This window comes from Anas platyrhynchos, chromosome 12 (assembly GCF_047663525.1).
Source record: "Anas platyrhynchos isolate ZD024472 breed Pekin duck chromosome 12, IASCAAS_PekinDuck_T2T, whole genome shotgun sequence".
NCBI lineage: Eukaryota > Metazoa > Chordata > Aves > Anseriformes > Anatidae > Anas > Anas platyrhynchos.
In genome coordinates, this window is record NC_092598.1 from 11,671,055 (window position 1) to 11,691,314 (window position 20,260).

At 44.4% G+C, this 20,260-nt stretch overlaps 3 protein-coding genes and 2 non-coding genes across 10 annotated transcripts in view; 3 read left to right on the plus strand and 2 right to left on the minus strand.

Annotated features, from left to right (window-relative positions):
* Nucleotides 1-5,024, plus strand: part of RSPRY1 (ring finger and SPRY domain containing 1) — a 34,729-nt gene extending 29,705 nt beyond the window's left edge. For all 6 annotated transcript variants that reach the window (XM_027465858.3, XM_027465855.3, XM_027465856.3 and 3 more), the window contains 3 exons: nt 169-321; nt 2,673-2,777; nt 3,726-5,024. In XM_027465858.3, the coding sequence (XP_027321659.1) occupies nt 169-321; nt 2,673-2,777; nt 3,726-3,822 (355 nt within the window). In that variant the 3' untranslated portion in view covers nt 3,823-5,024. The remainder of the gene's footprint in view (nt 1-168; nt 322-2,672; nt 2,778-3,725) is intronic.
* Nucleotides 5,025-6,382: 1,358 nt separating this feature from the next.
* ARL2BP (ARF like GTPase 2 binding protein) lies at nt 6,383-14,841 on the plus strand. Its single transcript, XM_005019922.6, has 7 exons — nt 6,383-6,639; nt 6,727-6,845; nt 8,706-8,767; nt 9,959-10,065; nt 10,436-10,521; nt 11,416-11,512; nt 12,708-14,841. Exons 2-7 carry the CDS (start codon nt 6,805-6,807, stop codon nt 12,786-12,788), a joined length of 474 nt encoding a protein of 157 aa, XP_005019979.1. The 5' UTR covers nt 6,383-6,639; nt 6,727-6,804; the 3' UTR covers nt 12,789-14,841.
* Nucleotides 13,236-19,181, minus strand: PLLP (plasmolipin). Its single transcript, XM_027465862.3, has 4 exons — nt 18,937-19,181; nt 16,802-16,975; nt 16,492-16,611; nt 13,236-16,416 (listed from the first exon to the last, which is right to left on the minus strand). The coding sequence occupies exons 1-4, from the start codon at nt 19,072-19,074 to the stop codon at nt 16,303-16,305; spliced, it is 546 nt and encodes a 181-aa protein (XP_027321663.1). The 5' UTR covers nt 19,075-19,181; the 3' UTR covers nt 13,236-16,302.
* A 403-nt stretch (nt 19,182-19,584) lies between these two features.
* TRNAL-CAG (transfer RNA leucine (anticodon CAG)) lies at nt 19,585-19,667 on the plus strand. Its single transcript has one exon. It is a non-coding gene; the product is annotated as a tRNA-Leu (tRNA).
* Nucleotides 19,668-19,803: 136 nt separating this feature from the next.
* TRNAL-CAG (transfer RNA leucine (anticodon CAG)) lies at nt 19,804-19,886 on the minus strand. The gene has a single exon. It is a non-coding gene; the product is annotated as a tRNA-Leu (tRNA).
* Nucleotides 19,887-20,260: the final 374 nt, after the last annotated feature.

The window sequence follows — 20,260 nt, forward strand, 5'->3', positions numbered from 1 at the left end:
AGACTGGATGCGTTAGAGGTTTTTCTCCCAGCTAGCTTTATTGAATCTCTATTGAAGAAAACAATCTTTGTTTCAGGGTATTTTTTTGTCTGGTAATAGAAGTGCCATGTCTGGCAAGGTCTACTATTGCTTTAAGTCATCCTAAAATGTGTTTTCCTGATCTTGCAGATCTGGCTTTTTTGCTGCAGCTAGCTTCATGTCTTACCAACAATGTGAGTTCAACTTTGGGGCAAAACCTTTCAAGTACCCACCATCAATGAAATTTAGTACCTTTAATGACTATGCCTTTCTGACAGCAGAAGAGAAGATCATTTTGCCAAGGTAATCCTTCTGTCAAGTGTGAGAAGGTTTGCATATGAAGAAATTAAATAGCTCACTTCTGAGTTGCATAGTCTTGTGCTGTACTTACAAAAGCTTTGTTTTATGAGGTCGTGCCTCCATATGTCTTTCAGAAAAGGATTAGACTATAGGCTTCAGTGCAACTTAATAGGTAGAGCAGGGGATAAGCAGCCAAACACCATTACATTAAAGTAATTGTTTGCAATATTAAGATAATTTTAAATTAACTGCTATTGCACATTAAACTATTCATACTAAACATACCTCATTCTGTTGAACAATTAGGTTTGTTGAGGAGCCATAGTTCTAATTAAAAAGGGTGTCTCACTTAAAAATGACCTAATTTGATTTTGGCAGTGTGAATGTACTGAATGATTGTAAGGCTTGAAGTTGTTGGGCTTTTGGGGGGAAATTTGCATCTTCAACACTTACGAATGCTATCAACAAAGGCTATTCAAATTTTCAAGTGCTTATCCACCTAAATATAAATCCAGCCAGACAAAAACAGATTTGGGTAATTTTTTCCTAAACTTCCTGTATTTCTGGCAGGAATGAAATATAACAGCTTTTCTAGATTTAGTCACCAGTAATTAAATTTTCTGGAACACAAAAAGTAACAGGAGAATGGAGTGTACTCCAGATTTCCAACTTTGTGTAAAGATGGCCATCTAGACTGATGTATATGTGTGTGTATATATATATATATATATATTGTTGAAACATTCATTTGTTTCTTTTAATTAGGTTGGAGGTGCGTATCCCTGGCTATAACAAATTCAGAGATAGATAATCCAAAACCAAACTGATTTTTTTCAGTGAATTAGGTGCTTAAGTAACTTTAATTTAAAAAAAACCTACATCACTTATGGATCTGAGTCTCATGTTGTCAAAGCTTGATGTATGTGATACTGAGTTCATGCAAAGAGCAAAATTAAATCCAACCTCCAAGACCATTTACATTTCCTTGTAGCCAAAGTAATTCACACCTGCAGCTCCTTTGAGAGTCTGATTTAGTTAATTAAGATGATTAAGAATTTAACATTCTTGATCAGCCCTTTGCTCACAGTACATAGTATCATGCTCTAGATGAGGGGTTTTGTAGTTTTTAGTGTGTGCTGTAAGGAGCTGATGATCAGGTGTGATTGACACCAGTGTCACCTTGGCACTGGTCTCACGGTGTTTCAGCAATAGCTGCAAGAACTCATCTTTGACAAGTAGAGAAACGAGGAGAAACTGGCTTCCTGTTGAGTTCTGACTGGAGAAATTTTGCTTCTTGAATTGAAGCTTATTTCAGTACTACATGTGATAGCACTGAAAGACTCCATTCAAATTTGGACGGTCTTTGTATGGAGGAGATGATCTTAGCTTACACAATCTAAACTGTTTGGAAGCTATAAGCTAATCATAAATTACAAGATTGCTTTGATCTTAAAATGGATAGGAAAAAAGCAAGGGCCAAATTGGCCGCAGTTATCCAACATAGGAATTAACGAACTCTTATAGAGTTATATTGGATTTAATGCTGTTAATGTCAGGACGCAGTCTGGGCTAGACGCTTCACCCTGCCACTAACCAGTTTTGATTAGCATGCATTTGAAATCTGAAATATCATATTTCAGCAAAGGCAGGATTCCTACCAGTTTCTGGCCAAAAAGTGATACTAGAGCAATGTCATGTGGACTTCTTTCTTCTTTAAACACACTTGACAAAAATTTACATTCCTCGTAAGAACAAGCATGATTTTTTTTACACATACACTCATATGTATGTGTATATCATATATATGATATTTATATATGTTCATATTTTATATATTTACATATAAATACACAATGAATATACATATATACAGCTTGTATACCTGAACTATTCAGGGCCTCCTTTGTATAACATAAATGCTGGAGAGAATGGAGTGCATGTCACATCTTCCGTTGTGGCAGTTGCCACACTGGGTTTTTGGTTTTCTCATTTGTATTTTTCTAAACTGTGTTGCAGCATTACAGGGTTTCCAAGCTTCACTGATACATACACGTAGGTGTTATTTTCCTCATCTGTACTCTTTAAAATACAGATAGTAAACAGCTTTATGGAACCGTTCTTGAGAACAAGAACAGTAATCTAATCTGTCGCTTTCTGACAGACCAGAACAGGGAGTCAGACTGTCCTGAACATCTGTGTTAAGTTTCTTTTGTGAATAGTTTTTGTTGTTTATCAGTGCTAGTGTTGAGTAGTGCAGGTAAGTGTTGTGTTGGTCTTGGTGCAATGCTCAGAATTGTTATGAATCTGTCATTTTTGAGTAAAACTAATTGGGGGGGTTGTGGTTATTTCTGCAGACACAGGCGCCTGGCTTTGTTGAAGCAAGTGAGTATCAGAGAGAACTGCTGCACACTTTGCTGTGATGAGGTAGCAGACACAGAACTCAGGCCGTGTGGACACAGGTAAAACATTTAAAAAAAAAAAAAAAAATGTTGTTGATATGCAGCTTAAGCGAGATTAGATACAGTCCCTGCTTATCTAGATTTACTCTCGAGCATAAAGGAAATAACTCATCCCTTTAAGGATGTGACTGATGGCAGTTAAACGCAGATTTACTGTCTGTCTTCTCCACCCTGTCCCCAAACAGGTTTACACCCCAGCTGTGTGTGTCTGGGGTTAGAGAAGTGCTGTGGCTATGCGCATATGCTGTCCTTGGGCAAGGGACATAGGCATAAGGGACATAAGCAGAGTGTAGCCAATTCCTTGATCTCAAGGGATTTGCTGAGTACTGGCTTAGTACTAGTGCTACAAGATCCAGATCATGTGCAGGGAGCAAAAAACTCATGTATGCAAATGTTCATTAAACATTCAATAAATGGATTGTCTCAAGTCACAAATACCTTTTTAAAAGATAAAAATGGGGCAGCAATATGAGGAGTACCATAGCAGGCCTAACTGGGAAGTTAATCCAACAAAATCCACTCCTGTAGTGTTTTTAGAGCTCTCATGGGAGCAGTTTTGCCATGGGTCTTCCAGTCTGGATGCCACAAAATTTAAAAAGAACAGACATGTTCAGTGTGCCTCAGCCAGAAGTTGAGACAGATTCATGCAGGCTCTGGAACTCTTATTCTCCAAACCAAAGCAAATGTTGAGATGAACAAAAGTGTTCAAGTGTAATCCTCACCAACTGCAGATGCAGTTTTAGGTCTGTAAGATACGGAGCAGCAGGACCTCTTCTCAAAGCCTGTGGATCCACAACACCAGATTTGCAATTCCTAATCCCTACACTGAAACACTTATCTTGATTGCTTTTCTAGCAGGCTAAAGAAACTACTTAATGCTTGGATTTTTTTTTTTAAAGTTTTTCACATTGTGAATACAGGCTTTAACTGTTTTTCTTTCTCCTCTAGTGACCTGTGCATGGAGTGTGCCTTGCAACTGGAGACCTGCCCTTTGTGTCGACAGGAGATACAAACCCGAGTCAGACAGATCTCTCACATTTCATGACACGTGGAGAAATACCACAGACTTGTTTTTAATCGACTCCAACCAATACCGAAAGGGGAAAGCATCTCTAACCAATCTTTACGCACATAGAACCATAGCCACGGCCAGATTTCATGCTAAAGTGTAATCTGTTTATCTTAAAAATGAAATCTTTTTAATAAGCTATTTCAGGTTGCCAGCAATGTGAACTGGTTTCAACAGTAAGGAAAGCTGGTAGTTCAGTGTGTTACGGCTATTGGTTACTCCAAGGAAAAGCATAGGAGAGCATCTCTCTTCCACCCCCTTTCCTTTTCGCCTGTCACAAGTGCTGAAAAAATTTGCACTGGAAGTACAAATACAATGCATTTTAGAAATACGAGAAAGCATCTCCTAAAGCAGGGCCATTCTGTCTTGTGCTTGAAAGTCTCTATTTTTGGCAGAAGTCAGTACAAAAAAAGAATGCCAATGTTTCTTGTTTAATGTAGCCTCCTGCTGGTCAGAGACTCTGTATTTTCCAACAGTGGATATTAAACTGCTCAAAGACTTGATCTGTACACAGACTGGTTTGAAAGGACAGTGTGGAGACTATAAAGAAATTCACATTTTAATAACTCGGTGATTCCAAAGAAAGTTCTGATTTGTTTTTAACTGTTAAAAGATTGGTGGTATTTTCAAGTACATAATATTTCTGATGATTTTAACTTCAATACCCACATTTTTTTGTGAGGATATAATTTTCAGGAGCTATTATTAACTAATTATAATGCTGGACTGGAATTAATTTGATATTCTGGGTATTTTTTAAGGTATCTGCAAACATCTTTTCTAATCAGTATTGTTTTTGAAAGTTATGTTCACTTTGGAAATATTGAGCTATCTTAAAGGATTGGAGAAGAATTCTGAGCCAGTTTATGTGAGGAGAAAAATGTTACTTGGAGAGCAAGTTCATTCTTACTTTGTAACTCTGAAAATGCACCTTGATTGCCATGTGTCAGTCCTGTTCTGATCAGGTTTGGGGCCATGCTTTGTATTTTTGGTAGGGATCATATGGGGGGGATCTCTGCTCTACTTCAATTATACATTTGTGACATTTGTATGTTAAGGATGTATTTCAGCAGGCAGCTTTTGACTGTTTTATTTCGTTTCGATGAGGAATCAGGGTTCGCACCTAGTGTTGGTGAAGTAGCACAAAAGTCAGTGGAATTATACTTATTTTGCACCAACTGAGGCTATGAGACTCTTACAAGGCTTGTACAGGTTGTTTTTTTTGTTGGTTTTTTTTTTTTTGAAAATGATTTGGATATATATTGTAGAACTCTATTCATTCACACACAGTTTACACCAGAAACGTCTCCCTTCTTGGCAGTGATTCAATAGCAGAGATTACTGTAATGAATTCTCATGCTGGGATGTATTTTATTTTTAAAATCTTTTTATCTTTACCATCAAGTACTAACAAAGCAAAGCTGAGGCCTACTCCTTACGCTGAGTACCGTTGCTTCCTACTGACCTAAATAGAAACTGAGAGCACTGCATGCCATGCAGCTCCCCAAGTTAAGCTGTATAGCAGCTCCTTTAACATTCTGCCTTTGTTAACTTCAGGGTGCTGAGTTTCTGCCAGAGGAAGGAGAGGGAGAAGTCCCCAGAGCCTCAACTGTGTTAATTAGGAAAATTATCGATATCCTTTTCTTACTGATTTTTTTTCCAAATGCAGGCTAATTCTTGCTTTTTATTATTCGGTTGGTTTTTTTGTTTGTTTGTTTGTTTTTGTTGTTGTTGTTGTTTTCTAAAACATGGATTCTTTCTCACAGTGGAAGCCCCTGTTGATTAAAGTCAGAAGGGCAAACCTATGCCTGGGGGCCTTCCTTTCCTCCCTGACTACTTGATCATGTCCTGGTGTTCTCCACTTTTCCAATTAGGGCTGAGTCCCTTCGCAATAGGCAAACTTGTGAAGACAGTCACTGCCAAAAGGCTCTTTGAATTCCAGAACCATGGAAAATGAAATTTTAAATGCTTCCAAATGCCACACTAGGCACAAAGCAACCCCCCCCCCTTCTGAACTCTGCCTTAATGGGTGCCAGGAACCTCAGCCCTTTGGTTTCCCTGGTGAGGATTAACTGAGTAAAATGTTCAGAAGTGCCCGGGCCTCCTGCTTAACAGCAGCTGCTGCTTGTGGGCAGGGTCCCTAAAGGGGTCCCTAAAGGCTTCTTTAAAGGGCAGGAAGCGCGAGCAGCCCCAGAAGGGAGACGTGAGCTGTAGCGAGTTGTGCGTTCGCAAATAAAACGTCTGTAAGACCGCCCAGCCTTCGCTTCTTTCGCCTCTCGGGGCTGCGAGGAGGCAGCGGGCAGGGGGCGGCCGCCCCCAACCAGGCTCCGCTCGGGGCCCTGACGGGAGCTTCCCCCCCTCCCAGCCCCCCCCCACCGCCATGGCCCGGCCCCGCGGGGAGGCAGCGGCGGGAACGGCCCCCGCCGCCCGCGCTCTCCCATTGGCTAATCTCGCGAGGGGCGGGCCCTCCGCCGCCGCCTCCGCTCCGCGATTGGCTGAGGCGCCGGCGGAAGGAAGCGTTGCCATGGTAACGGCCGGGCCGGGGGCATGGAGGCGGGCAGCGGGCGGGAGGCGCGGGCCCGGCCGGGCTCTGAGGGGCTCTGAGGGGCGCGGGGCCGGGGGCTGAGGGCTGGGCTGGCCCGAGGGGACGCGCAGGGCCCTCGCACCGCCCGGAGCTCGCCTGAGGGCCAGGCGGAGAAAGTTCCTGGAGAATTTGGGTTATTGCAGAATAAAAGCGGCGATAATTCGGGGAAAACTTGAAGCTTTTGACATTCCCGCATCTAGAGATTAAAGGTTTTCCGCTGATTTGTTGTTTGAAAAACCTCGTGGTAATTTAAAGATTGAGTTTTTATTAATGCTGTGTTGCATATTCTTCTTTAGCTCTTCCTCTGAAAATAAGGAGTGGCCACTGACAGCAGCGCAGCGGATTCTCTCCTCCATCTGTTAGGTTATGCGGTAATGATGGAGGCTTCGGATGAGGAAGACTTTGGTGTAGCCATGTAAGTACGCTACGTTCTGTGCAGATTATCAATAAACTATTTCCTAGTTAAAGTATCGTAATTGGAATGTAACTACAAGAATTAATTGACACCACAGTCATTAGTGGGTACTGCCTCGTAGGAGAACGTGGACACAGAACAATGCAAAGCCCCAGGAGGGAAAAGTTCAGAGTTTAGATGAAGAGTAAACAAATAGAGCTCAGTGAGTGCAGAACCAGACAGACCTTGCTGCGTGATCCCAACAAATGCTGAAAAATAAGGCTGAAAACTGTTCTCTGCCTTCACTTTAAATTCATAATTTCTCATTCCTTTTCAAGTCCATATATTGTCTTATTTCACAGATTTTAACAAGACAGTACTTCTGTGTGTTTGAATGGGCCTCTTAGATGCTTCTACAGGATCTCAACCAAATTTTACTGTGGTAGATTCTAAGATGCTGCTTTGCCCCACATCTGTCTGGCCAACTTTTCTCCTAAAGCCTGTGGGAGAAGGGAGTGTGTGCCTATGCCTCTGTCACTCAAGTTCACAGATTTGGTTCATTTGTCAAACCCTGTGGACTAAAAGGCCACGCTTTCCCTTGCTCACACGTCAGCAACGGAGGTTGTGCTGGCCCAGATGTGACAAGGTTTGTGAGCATGTATTTGCTGTGCAGATGTAGGTGTGTTGTGTAGGGAGATGCAGTCGCTGCTGTTTTGGAACAGTTAAAATTCACAAACTGAAACTGCAGCTTAAATTAATAGAATAAGCTATAAAATCTAAGCTATAAAAATGATGGTAGTGTTTATTTGCAGGAGAAAATAATAATAATAAATTATCCATTGCAAAGTCTCCTATCTTTACACATAAATGGAAAGCGATAACCCCTGTTGTCTGAACATGATGCTTAGGTACAACTATGTAATGCTGTGGCTGCTTTGTGTAAACTCCTCTTTTGGTGGTGGTGTGCCCTCTGGTGGAGGAGCATGCTTTTCCATTCGCCGGGCTTCTGCTCTTCTTCAGGGTTTAACAGATCGCAAACGTTGCTAGAACATCACCTGGTGATCAGACTCATTCAAACATTTTGCATGGTCCGAATGAGCCCTGTGGCTAGGCAGTTAAACTGCTCTTGGATTCATTTCACTGACTGTTGTTCAACAGCAAAACAATGAGGTTTTTAAAAATTAGTCTGAAAACTTGGTCTGAGTGGTCTGCTCTGATTTATTAATGAAACGTTTGAGAGATAATAAATTAATTTTAAATTTGTCTTTAAATGGTACTTAAGCTGATCAAAGATAACTTTTTTTCTTGAAGACAAATGTCCTGTGGGGTGATATTTCAAAAAAAACTTTCATCTGCTGCAGAGTGTAGGGAGAGTTTAGTCCACTACAGATGAGTTCTGAATGCGATGCCAAGGAAATTCTGTGGATTACCTGATGTGTCTGAGGAAGCTGCACAATAACAATAAAATAAGCAGAGAGATCTGGGGTCCTGAAATGCTGGTAATAAAGGCTTTTTCTCTGGATGACTTTAGATCCATACCAGTGTTTAACACTTGCTCGTAACAGAAGGGCCTTATGAGATTGTGCCCTTTATTTGTAGCACGAAGAGATGTTTCTTGCATAAGAAAAACGTTGAAGTGTCTTCCATGATATAATACTTGTACATATTAAATGGTTCTAGAAGACCAAGTATTGTAAAACATTCTCTAGAATGCCTAGAGTTCCATCATCACCACGTAGAGTTATGCAGGGAAAAGAGCAGAAGTAAAGCTTGTGGTAGCAGCCTGGATTTGTGGGATGGATAATACTTAATTTGCTGTTATAATTATTACTTATATATTGGAGTATATGCTTATGCAATACGGCCTTTCTCTGCTTTCAGCTCCTCCCCTTCTGATGCGGAGTTTGATGCAGTTGTTGGGAATCTGGAGGATATTATAATGGGTAAGCTCTTCAAGCAGTTACAGACAACAAAATGGGTGCTAAAAATGCAGCAAGCTGCTCATCTGGTAGCCAGACTTAGGGAGCCAAAATAGCCCCTGCCTCCTTTAGGGCAACTTTCTTCCTTTCTTCTCAAGATCAGTAGCTTGGTGCCATAGTACCTGGCACCTGGTACTGCTGCCTTCTGCAACCGTAGATGTTCTGTAAGTGAAGATGGGTGTCGTCATGTTTTACCACTTTTCCCTTTTGAAGGCTAACCTTCTGAGCTGATTTTGTTTCACGTAACTTCCATGTACGTGTGCACCTGTAACATGGCAGTACCTGTTGGCAGGAGGAATGTTGAGTGGTGCCAGTCTCACCATGTGAGCTTAGGCAATGAAAAGTCCTAAATTCTCAGGACTGTAGTTTTGACCAAAAACTAGGAAGTGTGCTAGGAAGCTGAGGATGCCGAGAGAATTTATGCTGATCAACTGCTGGCTGCTTCATAAGAGCAGTATATAATATTTCTTGCCCAAATCCTTCACAGAGTGATTGTGTTTCTGCAGCCTCAGTTTGCCTGGCGATGCAATTGAATCTGAAGAAATGATAACAAATCATATTGAATGTGATAGGGTTTAGATAGCTGATTCTGGTGTATTTTGTGTAAATTTGATGCTTGTTCCTCTTCTGTTGAATTTGATGGTAGCCTGCCAAGTTCATGTCCACATCTAGAAAAAAATTCTTCAGTAATTGAAAATAAATCCGGGAGTTTCCCTGGTGCTCCTTGCATTCAAAGGAAAATACAGTGAATTTTTGTAGGGGAAGAGGTATTCATTTTATAAAAAATACAAGTTTTTGATGACTCAAAATCCTGAACTAAAGGTGGTTGCATGTAAATAACCTTATTAACAAAACAGAAAAAAGTCTTCCTATTTTAAGACTGAGTGGAAATGAAACTTACAAGGAGTGATTGTAGATGGTGATGTGGCTTCCTTCACTGAAGTATTGCTGCTGTCTCTTAGCAGCAGCCTCTCTCTTACCACAGATGGGTCAGACACTGGCTCAGCAGCAGCTGTGGTACTGGTGTGAGTAACTGCACATGTGCAGGGCTCTCTCGTTGTCTCAGGGTAACATGGGACTGGTGAATGTGGGGTTTGTGTTAGAAAAAGAATGACTAAACTCGTAACTGTATGATGTCTTTTTGTTGTGGTCCAGATGATGATTTCCAGTTAATACAGAGGACTTTTATGGAGAAGCACTACCAGGAGTTTGATGACTCAGAAGAAAACAAGCTCATCTATACTTCTATTTTTAATGAATATGTAAGATCCTTTTTCCTATTCTTTGCACGTATTGCTTTTTTGTTATTCTTCTAAGGAGAGTGTCAGGTCTTGTTTCCCCCCTTTATAAAATATTGGGTTTACATGGAGCAAAGCCTACTAACCGCCCTCTGTCTCTTTTTTCGAGCACTGTCAGGATTTGTGATACAAAAAGATTCTTTCTGGAGCCTTAGGTTCTTTTTCTCTTTGTTCCACATGAAAGTTTACAAAACTTTCATCAAAACATCTCTAATTCTTGAATAGAAGTCTATTGCTGTAGTAAACAACATGTTTTAAGTGTGCATTACAAAGTTTACTCTTTTCCAGTTGAATTATTTAGTATATTGGGGTGTGTATTATTTATATTTTTTAGATCTCATTAATAGAGAAATACATTGAAGAAAAACTACTTGATCGGATTCCTGGTTTTAATATGACAGCTTTCACAATGTCATTGCAGTAAGTCTTCTGCTTTGATTTTTCTTGGGTGTGGATTATATACATCTCTCTCTCTCTCTTTTTTTTTTTTTCCTGTCTAGATTAAAACTTAGGTTTGACAGTTCTTCCTTGAGAAGGAGGTTCCTTCTTAGTGGTAGTAGTAATACAGTTCATGTATGCAGTGCTACTGACTGACCACTTTCCTTGTTTCCAGCATGTTTTGCTATTCTAAATTTTAGAGCTATCATGCTGAAATATGTTGGGTTTTAAGGGATAAGACTAGAAATCAGTATGAGAATACCAAATACGTTTTTTTTTCTATATTTTTTTTCTACAGACCACTGGTAGACTAAAAAAAAACCACTGTCAACAATAACAGCTGCAACAAAAACAAAACAAAACAAAAAACAAACAAACAAAAAACACCCTTATCCAAACCTTCTTTTACTTAGAACTTTAAAAACAGACTTTCACATTGCCCACCTCCCTGCTGTATTGTTGTTATTCTCTCTGTCTCTGTGGGCTATACCCTCTTCTAATTAAATCAATTATTTTACTAGTAGTTGTTTATGAAACTATCAAAAGGACAACTTATATTATTTTTCTAGTTTTGAATAAAATAAATGCTAGTTGAATATTAGTTCTTTTGACTTACAGGTCGTGTTCTTTGTCTGGTTTCCTAGACTGGTTTGATACCCTTACATCTTGTATTTAGATAAATATATTAATGCATTTGGTTTGGAAATACTACACGGTAATATTTGTCTAGAATTTTGCTTTATGAGAGGCCTATAATATTCTTATTTAAATGTTGATACTGTTCTACTTGTCCTGGTAGCACTTCTAATCTCTATTTTAAAATAAGAATTTATTTCACAGACCATTTTCTAATTCCCCAACTTCTTCCATTTATAGACAGCACAAAGACGAAATGGCAGGTGATATATTTGACATGCTTCTCACATTTACTGACTTCCTGGCTTTCAAAGAAATGTTCTTGGATTACAGAGCTGTAAGTATGTCACATTGTTTATTTTTATTGGTTTAACGGCTGTCGTTTTTGTATAGCTCTGCCTGAGAGTACTGAAGGCACTCCTACTAAAGTAGGAAACAGCATTTATTCAACGGTTATACAGGATCGAAAGGAAAATAACTGAGTGGCTATTGAACTCAAACTGCACATTTAATAACTTCTACAAAACATGGATTAAGTTGATATGTGGAGAAACTCATGCTTTTGCATCTTTGAAGGCTGATTTCCATCTGAACATAAAGAAATGCTTTTTTATTGTGAGGATGACCGAGCACTGACACAAGTTGCCCAAAGAAGTTGTGGAGTCTCCGTCCTTGGAGACATTCAGAGGCTGGCTAGACATGATCCTGGACAGCATGCTTTAGGTGGCCTCACTTGAGCAGGGAGTTGGACCGGGTGACTGAGGTCCTGGCCAGCCCCAACTGCTCAGGTGTTTTGTGGTATTAATTTTTTGCAGACAATCCAAAGTTAGCTTTCTAAACTTATTCCAAATGTATTTCTCCTCTCTGGCTGGGCTGGAGAAACAGCTGACCAAAGAAAAATATTAAAGGATTTTGGGTGGGCTCTTTCCTAAGGCAATGAAATACATGCAAGTACTCTCCAGTCACATTTGACAAAGAAGCAAAAGAGTCAAAGTTGTTGTCAGAGCTGTCTCGTTGTCTGCCTCCTCCCCTCACCCCTTCAAGTTTTGCAAAAATGGAAGCAGGTTGAGGAGACGTTCTGTGTCTCAGCAGCAGGAGTAATTTCAGTTGGGATTTGTGCTTTTGGAGACACCTGAGAGGCAAACTCACAGAAGCTAGATTTCACTAGTTTCTCAAGCACTGTGTAAATCTGCTGGCTGGGTATTCTTAACCAGATGTAAGCAAGATGCTGCTTTGAGCTGACATACAGCTGGCAAAATGATGCAAAAGTACTTACTCCAGGTTTTCTTGCACAATCTTATGCTTGATTTTGGATATGGATAGGAAAAAACAGATATGAATAGGAAAAAAATGCTCTGATAAGGATTTTTCAAGTCTCACAGCAAGCTGCATGCAGTCATAGATGCTCAGGTAACATGCAATTTTGTATTGATTTAACAGGCAGAATATGAATTTCCCATTTTATCTTTTGAATTTAAAAGCCTGCTTATTCAGCACTGAGGCAAGGATTTCTTTTTCTCTTATTTTTACAGGAAAAAGAAGGTCGCAGTCTGGATTTAAGCAGCGGATTAGTGGTGACATCATTAAACAAATCATCAATATCCTCCTCCTAGAACAGTTCATGCACTACTTTCCTTTTCCAGATGAGTGCTGCTGCCTTCATTTGGACATTAAAACACTAAAGGTCACAAGAATCAAGGTGCTGTTACACGATGAAAACTCTTTCATCCTCCAGTCTCTGCTGTCACATACCTGATCCTAGAAACACGTTGGTATTCGATAACCACAGAAGAAAATTTCAACCTTACCCCTGTAATTATTTTTAATAAGCACATAGTATTTGTGTGCCGTTCTAATTGTTGCACACAGTGAGAAGCTCAGCACACTGAGGACAATAGATAGGGCTGTACGTGTGTTTTATGGGTTGACATCTTAATCATCTTCCCAGAAGGTAGAACTTCTCAGAACCAAGAAGGCAGTGTGTCTGTCCAGCTCTTGGAAAGACAGATGCAAATACATAATGCTGAGTTTCTCCTTGTCAATGCCTTTTTTTTAAAAAAAAACTTTATATGATCTTGCGTGCTACGGCTTTCTAGCAGAGGAATATGTTTTAGTATGTAGATGTTCCAGCATGAGACAGCCTCTCTGCTCTGTGAGAATTGATGTGCTAGTGTGCAAATCTGTCTGCTCTTTGGCTAAAGTCTCATCCTTAATGTGTGAAGTTCTCTGGTTCACTTTTGTTCAGGCCCCAGCTGTTCTACACTGAAAAAATAACCGTGAAAAATCCAAATCTGGCCTATGTCTGTAGTTTCTTACCTTCTGTTTGGCAGTGGCAGAGCTGTGTTCATTCTAGTACTGTAAGCATGATGGTAGATTGGGCACAGCCATGTTTACCATCATGTCATTTACAGCATTTGATGCAAATGCATGCGTTTGCTCTTGAACTGTTGGCAACATTAACAAAGCAACACATTTTTCAACATGAGATGAAAAATAGATGAGTTGCTTGCTAGTGGAGCTGTAGCCTTAAGCCTTTCACAAAATCCCAGCTGCATCTCCGATGGCGCTTGGAATTAAAATGTATTTGGAGCTACAATGAGCTGCTGTTCTTACGCTGTTCAGACACATTAAGCAGCAGATTAATGACATGCTCAGGCAAAGCAAGTCCATCTTTAAAAGCATGAGAGTAGATAGAAACATGGAGTGCATGACCGATGCCACAGGGGAGATGCGCTGCAGTGATGAAGGTGCTGGCTGGCAGCTGTTGCCTGATGAGAACCTAGATGGAGCTAAACTATGGCCGGGCCATTACCAGTTCTTGTTTGTGGACAGGATGTCTACCAGAACAAATGAGATGAAATCCTGTTGACCTCTGCCAGACATTTCAATGGTACTAAAACTAAAAATGCAACTAAAACTAAAAATGTTCCTGATGTTTTTTACGGGAAATATTTTTTCTTCTTTTTCTGTTACAATTGCTCTAGATGATTATGTAAAATAACAGCAGTCTGAATGAGTACCTCAGACAGTTCCTTACTGGAGGGAGTTTGTTGTATTTTAAGCAAGTTCTCTTGTAATTGTTATGGTTGAATTCATATATTGACGGGAACTTGTCTCAGTGTTAACTGTATACCAAAGTCACTATTCACCATTTCACAAAAGTGTGGTGCTTCATTTCTTGCTCCTGATAAATCTGTACTATTCTGCTTTCTTAACTCACCAATTCACAATTTAGCATTTTCAGATTAATTTATTTTGTGAAGTAACATAAGTAGCATGTTAAAATAGCTTTACCAGCTTAGTTGTGAGGTGGGGGTGTAATTAAACTTTCTATATTATGAAGGTTTTTCACAACCAAATATTCACGCGGTTTGTAGGTATTCGGGTCTATCGATAACAACTCATAATGAAACTTTTTGTTGTTGCTCCTTTTTCAATTTTAGACCACAGTCTTCACCACAAAAGTTTGCAACAAAACTCCCCCAGTTTGAGTGGAGCCATTCAGACCAAATCCTTTCTGCTTCTATACTGCTCTTCTACATGTGAAGAATATACTCTGTATTTCTCATCTCTCTGTGACGCTTCCATGACTGGTCTCTGCCTCGATGTGTTTTCCATCAGGCAAAGGGTCTTTTTTAAGAGATTAAATTTCTATATATGATGGACTATCTGTGTGCAAGTCTGACTTTACTTTTGAAGAGTTTTAACTTTGTCACAAAAATTCATAAAGATGCTAATTTTCTCACTGATTTTTTTTAACATGTATTTATAGCTGGTAAAACCTGACGTTTCATTTACCCCACTCTTCTTCCACAGAAAATTAAAGCAGACCTGTCAGAGGCTAATGCAGTTTATTCAATCCCTTTTAAATTCCTGCCTTTCATTAATGTAGCAAAATTTCCTGAGCCTACCTCTGTAGACCAGTTAAAATTAGATCCATGCAAACAGGGTGTGTGGTACGTTTGCAGCATAGCTTACTGTGTGACAGCCTTCTGTAAATAGATTAAATTTATTTCATCTGTTTCTACTAGCTTGTAGCAGAAGGATGCGAAAGAAAATGTTGCTGTGTCTGGCTGATCATCAGCTCTAGTTCTGACTAGCCCGTCTCCAAGATACTACAGCTGAACTTCAGCGCGGCATGGTTCTGTGTTCAGGTATGGGTCAGCCTACTCTTAAGGCTCTGACCTTGTATTTGCTCCCAAAGCATTTGCAGCCTTAGTTTACCTTTTGAAGACCACCTGTAGCTAACAGACATAACTGCCTTGCTAATGCAAATTCTGAAAGGGAAGTGGTGGAAACATTAACTGTGTGCCTTGTGCAGCACCGAGACCTTTGTGTGTACAGGAGGGAGCACAGCAAAGCCTTTGCACTCCTCGTGTTCTTGTGCTCATGGTACGTGCATGCAGCAAAGCAACGTGAACACCGTGGACTTTGTGCCTTCTCCCTGTGGGCTGGGTTGTAATGCCCATACACGCTAGGAAATGGTGGTCTTCTGGGCCAGTGAAATCTCCACTGCCCATTCTGTGGATGCACCTGCCATCTTCTTCCTCATAAAAAGAGATTTATTTTCTTGACAAACTCAAATGTTGGATTTCAGATTTTTATTTAAAGCATAAAATTTCTGCTTCATTTTTTTTTAAATCAATACAGTAATAGTTTAGACTTCTTCCTTGGCTTAGCTCTGCCCCCATCAATACAAGTTAATTGCACTTATTTACACTGTGGCTGCAAATGACCAGAGACAGGAACCCGCGCTTGCTTTAGTGAGTTCTGGTACTAGAGTCTGCCAAATGAATCCCCTCAGCAGTGCTGCTCCAGTGAGGATCAGGTTCCTCTGGGGTGTGTGAGGGCAGGAACAAGTCCCAAGGACACACAGGAGCTTCAGCTTCCAGTGAGCCCTCAGCCTCCTGGTGAGGCTGCTGGTGATGGCACCAGTCGTGCTGGGTCTGCGCTGTGGACACATCAGCTAGAAGCATCACCTGAGACCACAGAACAGCTTCCACAGGACCCTGGCGTGTGGGCCAGCAGCACTGGCTGCTGCCACCACTGCCCAGAAGAAGCCCTGGTGGCACGAGTGGCTCGGTGACGTGCTGCACTGAGCCACCCTGCCCGGGTGCACGCTGCTCTTCATGCGTGGTTGGTCACTTGGCTGGTGGCCGCGTTGCTGCCGAGTCCTTTCCAGGCACGGAAGCTGAGGAAGGTGCTCACCCCGTAGGCGAGCATCACGAGGCAGGCGAAGAACTGGAAGAGGAGCACAGTGACGTGTGAGCGCGGTGACTTAAGCACCTCAGCCCTCGCCGGCGTGCTTGTACTTACGGACGCTGCGGCTCTTCTGTTGTAATCCCACTGGCGCCACGAGGTAGGCTGGACAGCTGCGGAGCACGTTATGAAGGCGGTGATGTACAGAACGGTTGCTGTAGCGTTGAAGATCATCAACTGGGGAAGGCAAAGAAGAGGCGGTGAGGTCTGCGCTCTGCCTTACACCCAGCAGCCTGCGCTTGGAGGCACTTCCAAAAGCTTAAAAAGCAAAAGGTCAAAAGCAACAACCTCTTGCAAAAGGTTGGGTTGGGGCTGTCCTGAGGTGTTTCCCAGGGGGGATGCCCCTTGCTCATGCTCAGTTACATACCACAAGGGGCCAGGGGATCACGTAGAACTTCAGAGGAAGCTGCAGGAGGTAGGTTATGAAGAGGAGGACTGTTGCTATCCAGAAGAAGATGGACACAAACATCACCCAGCCGTACGCCGCGTGGAGGTGGTAGGTCGTGTTGGCAATGAGAGTCCACACCAGGAGGCCGAGCACCTGCAGGGTGGGAAGGGGAAAGTGTTCAGGTGGCCATTCCTGCAGGTGTAGGAACTGGGTCTGCACATCCCAGCTGCTGCCTGAAAGCGTCACCATGAGGAAGCTTGGGACAGGGTCTCCATCTGGGACTCATCACTTGGGGTCACCTTGCTGCAGGTTTTGGCCCCAGGAACCAGCACGGGGATGTCCTGCAAGGCAGAGTCAGTAAAACCTGGGCATCCCTGCCACCACGGGTCCCTTCTTATCCAGCACTGGGAACGTGACCTGGGCTGGATAAATCCAGATGTGTGGTGGCTCCTGGGGCCCCAGCCAAGCCATGACGTCCCCCAGGTACAGCATCACTTGAAAGAAAAACACAAGCAAGCTTCTTGCTGCTGTGGACTGGTTTGGTTTAGTTTTCATATCCTGTACAGCTTCTAGGGCTCACCTTTCGCATCAAGCAGGTTTAACTACATAATTGTTGCATCGTGTGCCTGCAGGCTACCTGCAGCATAATCCAGAAAAAAGCAGGTAGCTGTCTGTTTCTACTGCTCAGCAAGAAGTAAACAGCGAAACAATTCCCAATGCGCATACAAGTGTCAAAAAACAACACAGGATTTATGTTTGCATTTCTAAGGGACCACATAGACCCTGCATCTGGGGCCTTTTATATCTCATGAGCTTTGTGCTACCTTATTGCAAGAAACAGCTTTAGCCAAAGAACAGAGATGGTCTTTTCCTTGTGCGGTTCCCACTTGCCTGCTGGGGAACATCCCAAAGTTGGACTAGATGATCTTGGAGGTCTTTTCCAACCTAAACAATTCTGTGATTCCAGGTGCAGTTGCATGCACGGGCTGTCCAGCTCCTGCACCACTGAAAATCATGGTACCGAGGGAGAGCTCCTGCCCGCAAGGGCTTCACCAACCATCATCCTCACCCTGGCATGACTGGAGACTGCATTCGATGGCTTTCTCGTGAGATTGGCTGGGAATGGAGGTGCCAGCCTCTGTTTCGGCAGAACTGGGTGAAGCTGGCAGGGAGCTGTGGGCCCATCCACAGGGAGGAGAACGGCCCTTTGAAAGCAGCTGGCAGGGCGCTGACGCTACCACCGTCTGCGTTGCTTATTGTCATGCTGGAGACACAACAGCCTTTGTCCCCCTGTGCACAAAGCCTTGGTGCTCGGCTGCTGTTGCCTCCATCGGGACAATGCCGCCTTTCTTTCATGTTGGTTTCTAACACTCGTGATCGCAAAACAGGCCTTCAGGAGAAACTTGGATAGGAAAAAACAAAAAACAAAGAGCCTCCCCTTGCAAGGCTCTTCCCTGACCCTTCCCAGTGGGCTGGGATCCTGCAGCTCAGCCCCACGGTGCCCGCCGGTGGGGCAGCAGGCAGAGGGGCACGCATCACGCAGCTCGCCCACCGGCACGGTGCTGTCCCATAGCCCAGGCCCTGACGGGGACTGCGGGTCCATCGGCTTGTGCCCCACGGGGCTGCTTGCATCGTCCTGTGCCCGGCACCGAGAGCTGCCGGGCGTTGAGCCCAGGCCGTGAGGACAAGCAGAAGCAGCTTCCTTCAGCTTTGGAGAGGGGAGAAGGGGAGAGGGAGTGAGGCTGCGGCATCTCGGGGTTCGGGATTCATCAGAAAGCAAGGACGGGGAAGGGCAAAGGGAAATCCAGTCTGCTTTCAGCCAGGGCAACGCCACTGAGTACGGGGTAGGACTATCAGCTGCTATCAGCTCCCCAAACCCTGCCTATCAGCCTGTAGGGGAAGGAAACCCATTCCAAGGACGCAGGTCGCTCAGGTTGCCTGCACCAGCATTCAGAAAGATTTGGCAGACGGCAGCTCCCTCAGAAAGCCCCGCGAACCCATTTCCTCGCCGACAGAAAGTGCGGGCACAGCAGCGAGGCCGCAAGGAGCGGGCAGCACCCGAGGGGTCCACGACCGAGCCCCCCCTTCCCTCCTCCCGGTACCCCGGTACTCACGGCCTGGGCGCCCATCAGCCCCCCGAGCGGCGAGCAGACGAAGGCGCCGTCGAGGGCGGCGAGGCGCGGGGCGGGCAGCGCGGCGGAGGCTCCGGGGGAGCCGCTGCGGGGCCGCACGGTGCCGGGCAGCCCGGCCATGCTGCGGGCACCGGCACCGGCACGGCTCGGCACGGCTCGGGCCGCCCCCAGCGCCGGCTGAGGGGAGGAGGTCCCGGGGGAAGCCTCCCCCCCCCCACGCTCCGGCTCTCCAGGGCACGGGCCCGGCCCGCCCCGTCGGGGCGGGGGCTCCCGGGGCTGCCCCCGGTACAGCCCCACGGAGGGGAGCGGGGTTACAATCTCCTTGTCGCTGCGGACGGTGTCTGGAGACCTGGTTCTTGCCCTTGTTGAGCTGCAGGAGGCAGATTTTGTCTGCAGCCTGCCCAGGACCCTCTGGATGGCACCATGACCCTCGGGTGCCTCAGGCACTCCTCCCACCTCTGTCAGATTTTCATTAATGCAGACCCCAAGCGGGACCGGACCCAGTATCAATCCCTGGGGTACACAGCTCATCGCTGGTTCTTGGCACTGCTCCTGGGGACAGGGACGGGGTCCCCGTCGGGGCTCCGGGGCGTGGCACTAAAGGGGCTGCAGGGAGCGCTGCAGCAGCGGGTCAGGATGGCCGAGCGGTCTAAGGCGCTGCGTTCAGGTCGCAGTCTCCCCTGGAGGCGTGGGTTCGAATCCCACTTCTGACAGCTTCGCGTTTTGCTGCGGGGGGGCACCTCCTGCCTTTTGGCGCTGCGGAGAGAGCTGCGAAACGATCGTAAAACAACAACGGCAAAAAAAAATAACATAAAAGAAACGGAGGGCGCGCACAAAAGATCCGCGAGTTGTCAGAAGTGGGATTCGAACCCACGCCTCCAGGGGAGACTGCGACCTGAACGCAGCGCCTTAGACCGCTCGGCCATCCTGACAGCGCTGGGTGCGGCTGCCCGCCCTGTGCTACACAACATGGAGCCCGCCCTGCTTCCTTCCCCTTCAGCCTTTCGGCCCCTCAGGTCGCCACCGACCCCCTGGGCGAGGGCTGAGGGTGTGGGGAGCGCCACAGCTCCCCTCCAGCCCTGCCCGGCTGCTGGGGCTGTCGGCAGCCGAAAGAGCTGCCACCCACAGGGCTGCCCTCCTGCTCCGAAACCACTTCACGGCAAGGGAACGTGTTCGTAATTCCCTCGCCACCGCTTGTGTCTCCCGTGGGGTTTTGCATGGTGTCTGCGAAAGGCAGGGCAATCAATTACGTGCTCCCGAAGGCGTCACACTGCTGCGGCTGCCCTCGAAGTGGTTAAACCTCACA

Excerpts from the sequence above, each read along its gene's own strand:
- ARL2BP (XM_005019922.6), top strand. The coding sequence starts at position 6,805 with ATGATGGAGGCTTCGGATGAGGAAGACTTTGGTGTAGCCAT. Across the intron at positions 8,768-9,958 it reads TCTGGAGGATATTATAATGG|ATGATGATTTCCAGTTAATA; the intron begins GTAAGCTCTTCA and ends GTTGTGGTCCAG. Across the intron at positions 10,522-11,415 it reads GCTTTCACAATGTCATTGCA|ACAGCACAAAGACGAAATGG; the intron begins GTAAGTCTTCTG and ends TTCCATTTATAG.
- PLLP (XM_027465862.3), bottom strand. The coding sequence starts at position 19,074 with ATGGCCGGGCTGCCCGGCACCGTGCGGCCCCGCAGCGGCTCCCCCGGA. Across the intron at positions 16,976-18,936 it reads GGCTGATGGGCGCCCAGGCC|GTGCTCGGCCTCCTGGTGTG; the intron begins GTGAGTACCGGG and ends CCCACCCTGCAG. Across the intron at positions 16,417-16,491 it reads ACAGAAGAGCCGCAGCGTCC|TTCTTCGCCTGCCTCGTGAT; the intron begins GTAAGTACAAGC and ends CTCCTCTTCCAG.